The sequence below is a fragment of the Haliotis rubra genome, unplaced genomic scaffold (genome assembly GCF_003918875.1).
Source record: "Haliotis rubra isolate DU_JTF1 unplaced genomic scaffold, ASM391887v1 Scf23, whole genome shotgun sequence".
NCBI lineage: Eukaryota > Metazoa > Mollusca > Gastropoda > Lepetellida > Haliotidae > Haliotis > Haliotis rubra.
In genome coordinates, this window is record NW_025766336.1 from 2,613,209 (window position 1) to 2,622,977 (window position 9,769).

The 9,769-nt window shown below is 43.2% G+C and overlaps 1 protein-coding gene across 2 annotated transcripts; it reads right to left on the reverse strand.

Moving 5' to 3' along the window:
- Positions 1 to 3,703: 3,703 nt before the first annotated feature.
- LOC124277995 (protein Tob1-like) lies at positions 3,704 to 7,837 on the reverse strand. 2 transcript variants are annotated; one of them, XM_046713722.1, is made up of 2 exons: positions 7,682 to 7,837; positions 3,704 to 5,563 (listed from the first exon to the last, which is right to left on the reverse strand). In XM_046713722.1, exon 2 carries the CDS (start codon positions 5,469 to 5,471, stop codon positions 4,395 to 4,397), a length of 1,077 nt encoding a protein of 358 aa, XP_046569678.1. In that variant the 5' UTR covers positions 5,472 to 5,563; positions 7,682 to 7,837; the 3' UTR covers positions 3,704 to 4,394. The 2 variants fall into 2 exon arrangements, with proteins under 2 accessions (XP_046569678.1, XP_046569679.1); XM_046713723.1 differs by lacking the exon at positions 7,682 to 7,837 and adding an exon at positions 7,305 to 7,402.
- Positions 7,838 to 9,769: the final 1,932 nt, after the last annotated feature.

Below are 9,769 nucleotides of genomic sequence, written 5' to 3' on the forward strand. Positions count from 1 at the left end.
GTGGTGGTGGTGGTTGTGGTGGTGATGATGAAGACCAGTCACTTCCAATTCGTAACCGCCAGTGTGTGATTTTGTATCAAAATGTAAACCTGCAGTGTAGATAATGTATTGAATATAACAAGACTCTCCGACACCTTGTCAGTGGATGCCCAGTCTTGGCACAGACTCAGTATCTTAAGCGACATAATGGCGTGGCTCGTTCCTTTTATTTTAGTCTTCACCATGCTTGTGGTTTTGAGTCAGAGGTCCATCAGCGGTCCGACCCAGAATGTGTACGGCGTCATGGAAAAATAACAACTATAAAATTCTTAGGAATAGGCATGTATATAGCCCTAGAAGAATCCAATCCAATAAATCTGACCTTGTCGGGGGTTTAAAATACAGCAATGGAATTATCTGCACAGGGCAAATATGCGGACCTGCTTGATCCTAAGAACCTAAGATTTCCCCCTGAACCCACTCTGCTGTATTCATTCATCTGTAAAATTAAGACGATGATTATGATGGCGGTGGCGATGATGATGATATGGTCAAGAAGCATATGTGTTGTTTTAAATGAAACGTACATAAACATACACATGTGACGAGAATCCTTACTTCCTTAATCACAAACTACAGACCAGACCCCAAACTCCCCACCCAAGTTTTTACGACCATGACTTAGTATACTCATGTAACATTACAAATCGTTCTAATTGTATCTGCGTGCTCATTTGTGACTGCGTGTCGACACCCCCGAGGACAGCATGATGTCATCTGCCAAAATTAGTCAAAATTAATATCCCATAAAACAGCGAAATGAGGACGGGACCCTTCGGTTATACAGGAACTCGTATTGAGGTCGGAATTCCCGAGGGCAAGCACATTAATGCAGTTTCTTATTTTACAGGCTTTATGAGGTTGTATGGATCTTATGAAATGATAACTTTTCTCTGCCTTCTATATGACTAACTCATATCCATATTTGATGGACTGTGTGTTCAAAACCCACCCGGTCCAGACGGTTTTGTTGCTATTGAATTCAACGTTCCATATATAAAGACAGACAGACATCTTTATTCAATGAACAGTCCTCGTCGCGAATCTTGGATCAGAGATATGTAGACTGTTTACTCCACAGATGTCTTTTTCCCATCTTATATTTGTTATGACTATCGACACCTTTGCACAGCCAGTCAAATATCGAATGGTAAGTTGCTCCTCATTAATCGAAGTATATCAAATAATCGGATATTATTGTCCGACTCTTAGCCCTACCCCTAAGTATTAAGTATGAAACATATATGTTCATAAAAATTATAAACTTCGGAACACAAAATGGCTTTGAGGGTCCCTCAAATAATGGTATTTGATAGAAACTTTTGTCTGGAGATCGTTGACCGACACTGTCAACCCGAAGCTAGTTGTTTGTGAGTTGACACTGTTGATACAGGCAGCAAGGTGTTAGTTTGCAGTGTGTTTGTTAGTCATGTGTCTTCTGTACAAAGAGATTAGTGTGCGTGTATCTTTTCTAATGATATTGTCAACAATGAGATGGGTGAGTCTTCTCTCTTGGACACTACCATTGAGGGGATAGTAGTACATGCGACTTCTCAACAAGGTGAAGAGGTAATGCATGTGTCATCTCTCATCGATATGCTCGTCGGCCTCCCCATATAGGTGATCGGCATCTTCCGACATCAAGCCGAAATGCTGTGATATACGCGAATTCAAAGTCGCTTTAAAAGATACACTCACTCACTCACCCACCCACCCCCCACCCCGTCCGTCCCAACACTGCCAACTTCTCGCCACTTGTTGTGTGTGTGTACGTACGTGCGTGTGTGTATGTATGTGTGGGCATGCATGTGTTTGTTTGTGTGTGTCTTCTCCTCAACACTGTCATAATGGTGGTAGTTTTGTGTGTGTCTCGACACTGACAACAAGGAGATAGCTGCCGACGTGTCTTCTGGCGATAACACTGTCATGAAGGAGATACTGTGCCTGTGCCCTTAGAGATAAGGAGATAAATGTGCACGTGTCTCTCAGCACTGACAACAGGGAGACAGGTGCACATGTGTGCTCGAGATTGATAACAATGCGATGGTTGTGTACATGGCCTTTCAAGGAGATGTGTCTTCTCACTTCTACAATGAATCAAGGAGAAGTGTGTTCTCACTTCGACACTGAATCAAGGAGAAGTGTCTTCTAACCTCGACATTGAATCAAGGAGGAGTATCTTCTCAACTCGACAATGAATCAAGGAGACGTGTCTTCTAACCTCGACATTGAATCAAGGAGAAGTATCTTCTCACCTCGACATTGAATCAAGGAGAAGTGTCGTCTCACCTCGACAGTCAATCAAGGAGAAGTGTCTTCTCATCTCGACATTGAATCAAGGAGAAGTATCTTCTCACCTCGACATAGAATCAAGGAGACGTGTCTTCTAACCTCGACATTGAATCAAGGAGAAGTATCTTCTCACCTCGATATTGAATCAAGGAGAAGTGTCTTCTCATCTCGACACTATCAAAAAAGAGGTATTGTGTCTTCTCAACAAGGAGATAATTTTGTGTGTGCGTGTGTGTGCGTGTGTGTGTCTTCTCTCCCGGCAGTGTCAACAACGTAAACCGAGTCACTCGGTTTCTCACAACAAGACTATTCGATCGGTGAGTCGTCTAGAGGAGCAGGCTGTAGAATGTTTACGCCGGAGATGTTTGTGTTCGATGGCCATCAATACCGTTATTTGAACATCTAAATGATTCATGCACACAATACAGTTCCCCGAAACATGTGTTTCTATGCACGCTGCCTTATCCCATGCAATGCAAACTCTCGATCAAATACATGCCTTCCTTCATAGCAAGTGTTGATCAAGATCTCACCATGCTCAAAATGTCTGAGGGATGCATCAGACACTATCTAGTCAAGAATCCGGTAGCTCTTCCTTCTATATAGAACACAAACCACGGCGCAGAATGTAAAGCATGTTGAACAATGAATTATCTTCATAAATTTGCCTACCACGTTTGTAAATACTCGCTTATTTTAAAATATATTTCAACCTGTAATGCAACCTGTCCACATTTCAACAGTGAAAAGAAGCTGATCATTAGGCAAACATAATGGGCAACATTCAGTTGTCCCGTATTGACGTATCGACTTTCTTGTACGTCCGTTCAGTACACAGAGGGTTCTGCCTATGTGATGTAGCATAGACTGGAAGGGGGAGAGGAGGAGGAGGAGAGACAAGACATTATGCAATGTGCAGTGCGCTTACCATTTATCGATACGAGACCCTGTGGAGACATATAAAGAGTGTGTTCAATGCTGAACGCTACATACTGTGTCTTATTGACGTCCTCTATTTCCATCTGATATTACCGATTTGATACAGCTTCAGGTTGATGTTTTTCTAAAAGTATCTTAATTGAGCAGTTTACTATAGGTTCTCAGCTAGATAAATTGATTCCAGTTTCCTTAACAGCTCTAACACGGACCGATAAAATTATTTTCATACAGAAATGTCCACAGGCATGTAAGTTCAATTGTGTGTACAAAAAATTCACCTCTCACTCCTAAGATCATATCGCAGCTAAAGTTGTACTATTGTGTTAGTATCCAGTTCTGTACGCTTGTACTGAAAGTACAACCGATTGTATAGAGACATACAAAGTCTCAGGCCTTTGGGTGTCCATTGTACCAATACAAAACACAAGCATCATTTATAATAAAAATCAATCTTTTTTATTACAAACTTAAAAATATGTAACAGTATAAACATTACAAGTGTGAACTTGATCCACTATGCCTTAAGCATGGAGTTCAGTTTCTCAATAGATGTGTTATTGCACATTCGGTAGAAAAAATCAACTTATTTGCCACGGGGGAGTAGTTTGTTACCATTGATATCCAGTACAAATAAACTCTCTGAAAAACTATAACCATATGCTCATATATATAGACAGCTAATTTATGAAATTATATAATATATATATGAATACAAAAAGTAAGCGTCCATTTTGAATCTTCATATGACATACAAAAGATATACGGCCTTTGTACCCGATTTGAACCAGTTATAGAGAAAATACGAATATATACTCTCTCAACATCGCTGTACAAATTCATGTGGAACCAAATTTACATAACATTGTGTATGGAAATATTGACAATGACTAGGTTCATACTCACAGTACAAATGTAGCACAAACATTGTACCGTCTCCAGCAATGAATTGATCAAACTCACGATAGTCATTGGATATTCACAGCCTGTGTGTCGTCAGTTTTTCCAAAAAGAGTCCTTTCTCTGCCTCGCTAGCCTCACAGCCACAATAAATAGAAAGACAATTTCCCTGGTTGATACCAGCACGATCAGAGTCGAACACAGTCTGCAAGTGAGAGGAAACGGGATTAGTTAGCCACCAGCAGGTGCTGCAGCTGGTTTGGGTAGGCCAGAGAAGAACCCAGACCCAGGCCGTCCATGAATGTCTTGTGGCCCTCGGGAGAGATGGAATTCAGAGAAGCATTAGTAGAGAGAAGGTCAGGAAAGCCAGGACTGAGGGCCCCCGGGGAGAGATGGCTTGGGGAGTTGTGACGGTAGAGGTCTCCCAGGAAGGCCCCTGGAGACTGTTGGGTGAACTGGCTGGCCTGGATCAAGCGCTGCTGCTGGTCAAGGAGGAACTCAACCCGGGGGTCCCTGGGGGACAAGGATCGGGGACGTTGTGGGGCCGGTGGAGTGAAGCTCGGGGTCGTAGATCTCTGTCTGAAGAAGTTCCCAAACTCTGTTGGTGACAACCTTGTTGGCCTTTTCACGTGCGTCTTCAGCTTAGTGGAACCAAACTTGGTTTGTGCGAATGTGGCAGCTGTGAAACGGGGCTTGCTGCCTCCCTCCTTCTGGAGGAAATTTGGCGTCGGTGTGGGCGTCGGGACAGGGCTGGCTGAGTTGAAGAGAGCTGTGGAAGGAGACGTAGATGTGCTCCAGCCGCCTGAAGAGTTGGGAGAGGAGGGCGAAAGGCTGAGATTAGTGAGAGATGACGAGAGAGAGTCTATGGGTTTGAAACATTGTGCCTCGGGGTTGAACCCCTTGCTTGCAGCCTGTACCTCCCTATCCACGATAGTCTCAGATTCCTCCTCTTTCTTGTCACTGTAGAGAATCTTGATGACCCCCTTCTCCCCGATCCTGTAGGATACCTCGGATGGGTCAATCCAAAGGGTCAGCTCCGCTGGAAGGTACCCCTTGACCTCTTCGATGTCCAGACCAGAGTTGAAAGCAGCCATGACGATGACAGGGTCAACCTTTTCTCCATTTACACGGATGCATCGGTAGGCTGATCCCTTGAAGGGCTTATCCGGGTACCAGTGTCCCTCAAACTTCTTTTTGAGCCCCTTCTCGAGTTCCTCGGCAAACATGTCGACCCGCCTTCGTGGGAGTTTGTTGTAAAGATACGAAATGACGAAGTTGAGTGCTACTGACGTTTCCACGTGCATCGTTACCACTGTCTATATCACACTGTGTCAGGTATAAAAAGGTTTCTCCTTACGGGTTCAAGCAGCTCTCTTCAGTAAGTTGATGCTCAAATCTGAAATACAAAAACAGAATCCTGAAGTATACGGTAAAGTAAAAAGCGTTTAAACTATCCATCGAAATTGTTAAATATGTAACAAACAATACACACCCATACATACAGCGATTTACAATCACGGGCTCAATCTGGGCCCGAAAGGGAAACTGTCTGACCCTGAACAAGGACAGAGAAAAAAGTCCAACGAGATTCACGTAAACCAATCTAATTCCTGACAGCTATCCTCTTTGACGATCATCCATCAGCAGAGGCCATTGCCAACTACCGCCTGCCAATTCACCGTGAATATATACAACACATGTAACAAGCGTGCGAGTGAATGGGAAAGTATGCCTCATAGCAACACAACCCCATCCTCCATAGATAAGTGAGAGTATTATCAGGAGGAATGAACACTTGGCCTTGGATCCTATGTCAACTAAACCTCCCTCACGGGTTACCAAGGCCCGCTCGCATATCACTGCACTAACCCTTACAGCGGCAGAGCCAACACCGGCATTCGTAGTTGGCTACAACACCACGACATTACAACACGTCAGCGGTACACGCAATCACCAATTGTGTATCTTCACTCTTATCCTCACCATACTACAAGAGCACGTTCAGAACATGAGTGGACTGAAATCTACGTCAGCATAAGACGAGTTAAATTTATGCTGATATGGCACTTGTTAAGTCAAAATTCCATTAGAACCATATGTCAGCGGCCATGTGTTCCCAGTTAAAGTTAATAGCTAAATGCCTCAACATGCCATCGGAGTATTCACAACCTATACTTGACTGCAGAAATAACCATGTATTTTCCTCGAAAATGCCTAGGTGGACACATATGTTCGGTTGGGACGTACCTGAATATTAAGGAGATAGACGGGGAAATACAATCTGGCTGGCCATCGATTGAGTGCGGAACATATGCTACATACGATAACATGAACTATTTAGCGAAATGTGAATAGACACCACGTGACATAAACTCTCACTGGGTCTGATTGCCCTTATCAACATCAGAATTAATCAACATGCTAAAAGAAAATGCCGAGCACCACACAGAATCAATACCCTGCTGAGTTAATTACTGTCCTTACTAATTAACTGTTATAACCAGCTGCGTCGAAAAAAATCACACCATCAGCGTGATTATATGTGTACGTACATATATAATATTCAGAATATAAACGGTCTTAACAGACATTGTAACAGCATGTTACACTGTTCGTACGTATATGCTGAAGAAAAAGAGATAACGTGTATGGCCAGTTCCCACTGGGACAAGCTGTGCTATGCGAGGGCGGTTTGTTACAGATGGTATCACGTGGAGATACAGCACAGAAACTGCATCCTAAACCAAGGTGTGTCGGATGTATTGCTATAACCTGCAGGTAGGCAGCATGTAGCATGTGGCGAAAACGGAATCCAACTAAATCCGCTACAAGAGAACCACTGCGTGGCATCCAAGCATATGTGGACAGTTAAAAGACGAAAGATAAACGGCTCGAGTTACTAAGTCGTGACATATTCTATTTTATCACTGACACAAATAGGACAGCAAAACAATCATTTACACCGATAAAGAAAGTGAACTCGCCGATGAGAACAGGGCTGTTTTAAAAGCTTCTATTTTTTTAACAAGTTTAGAACTGTCAAGTTAAGCCTCTGTCCCTGATCGAGCAACCTTGTCTAACCCCCTATCAAACTTGCTATATTAAAACCGCCTGGGGCACGAACATGCAATACTTACAGGTGATAGGATGTCGTACACTGTGCGTTCTGACAGCACAGGGCCTCCTTGGGTGTATGAAGGCACACGAAGGCGATAGAGGCATAAATATAGCACTCTATGACGTCAGAGGAGACGTAATGCCAACAGCATGTGAACATACGGTGCCATGTAAGGCCGGAGAATAATAACTTACCATTCTAGGCTCTCGCCATTGCCATGCAATGCTACACGTAAGTTGTCATTTCATTTATAAGTCAGTTTTGGTAGCTCTTAAGAAGTTATACTCTTTCCTTTTCAAGTGCAACCCCCATGCTATGAAACTGCCATATGTTTCGGTTGAGGCCCTGGTTGGAGGGCTGTCTTGTTTTATTGATGAAATAGTGCATGACACTTACCTTTAAAAGTTGGAAAGTGAACAATATGTCGTCTGCTACACTCCTTTGAAATGTCCACACTGAGCACGTTGCGTTGAAGCGTGTTGGCGATGAGTGTTGCCACAGCCGACGCTGAACGGAGTGTACCGTTCACACGACAAACAGGAATATACGCTTCACAGAGATTTTCTGCTATTTAAAGCAGTCCTGTCTATGAATATTCATGAGTGTAGGGATATTGGATCAGTGAATCCGAGATATAGCCTAAATCAGTTACCTGTGCTCTGCACTTGTAGACATAACCAATTACTTGTTTGTTGTCTTTACCACATACCGTTTTTAACAATTAGTGTGTTACACACTTGTGCCGGGTGTTTGTAAACAAGGGACTATATCTTCCCGCGGTGATAGCGGCGTCGTGATGCGGTCTCATTCATGTTTCTGGCAATGTTCATAGTAGCAGCTGGAGAATTGTTTGCGTGAATATGCTCTGAAAGACTATGGGCTGGCAATCTACCACGTAAACCTATTCAGGGCTGACTTTAATGTACGCCTACCTACAAATATAATATATTGACATATTTCATAAGCTATCAATGTCACAATGCTAACATTAATAGTATTGTTACAAAAACTCACCATTTAACATAGTGAGTCGAATGACGATACACGACAACACTTTTATATGTATCCGAGACATATGGTTAGTACTTTTTCCCATTTGACCGCAGCATTTGCGTCAGAAACAAGACACTTTCTTAGACGTATTATTTATTCACTTAAAATGAAAAGCATTTGAATATTACCCAATCAATACCTTGACTGCGACAGTTTTTACCACTTCCCCGTGTATATTACATTGTACATTATGAATAAACCATATATGCCCTGTAGGTATACGTCAGTTCATGGGAAGATCCCGTCAACTTCAATAACCTGAAATCGACGTTATTTTGGTCTGACTGAATCGATGTCTCGGAAGCGCGGTGAGATGAACACACATGAGAGATAACGTGGAGGGAAGGGGGAGAGAACGTCCTCTATATATAGACTCAGATCAATAGTAGTCCCCGTGGCAAGCGTTCGATGAGCACGTTTCTTGTTACTCGAAAGGGGTAGAGGGGTGACAAGACGCATCTCCGGCAACATTCTTACATAATCACAAAACCAATTATTTCCATATGATTGCTCATTATTGAAAGTCTAATTAGACGTTTAATCCGTGTAACGGTAATTATTATTGATTTATGCCATAGAAACCGAGCGTAAATCTTTTGTGTATATTCCGATAGTATCAAGTAATTCTGTTCGCTCGTGTCATGCAGCCAAACATATTGCGGTGCACCATTAGGTGTGAGTTAAGACTGTGTGTGGTCAGTTACAGTACAAAGATTACTTATTACCGTGACAGTGTGATGAAAGAATACACAATACATCAATACATCATAGGCTTCGAAACTGACTGGTTGAAACGGTGTGTGGAAGATAAAGTGGTAGTAAGGCGTATGTAATAAATGTTGGGATTGTTTTACGCCGCTTTAGCAATATTCCAGCAATAGCATGGCGGGGGACACCTGAAATTGGTTTCAAACCCATTTGGGGATTCGAACCAGGGTCTTGGGCGTGACGAGCGAACGGTTTCATCGCCAGGCTACCCACCACTACTCGGATGAAAGAACAATGTTCGCCATTACCGGAGGTTTTGTTAATCCAGAGAACACTTATAATTGAAAAGTGTGTGGGGTGGGGTGGGGGTGGGGGTGACCCTCCCTCTCTCACTGTGGATGGATGTTTATGTAATATGTGGGTATAATAAATCCCCCCTCTCTCTCTGTGCGCGTGCGTGTGTGTTTGTGTGTGTGTGAGAGAGAGAGAGCAAGTGAGTGAGTGAGTTTAGTTTGACGCCGCTTTTAGCAATATTCCAGCAATATCACGGCGGGGGACACCAGAAATGGGCTTCATACAATGTGCCCATGTGGGGAATCGAACCCGGGTCTTCGGCGTGACGAGCGAACGCCTTAACCACTAGACTGCCCCGTGTGTGTGTGTGAGAGAGAGAGAGAGAGAGAGAGAGAGAGAGAGAGAGAGAGAGAGAGAGAGAGAGAGAGA

Bases quoted from the DNA above. Each gene is read 5' to 3' on its own strand.
- LOC124277995 (XM_046713722.1), bottom strand. From the start codon at position 5,471: ATGCACGTGGAAACGTCAGTAGCACTCAACTTCGTCATTTCGTATCTT.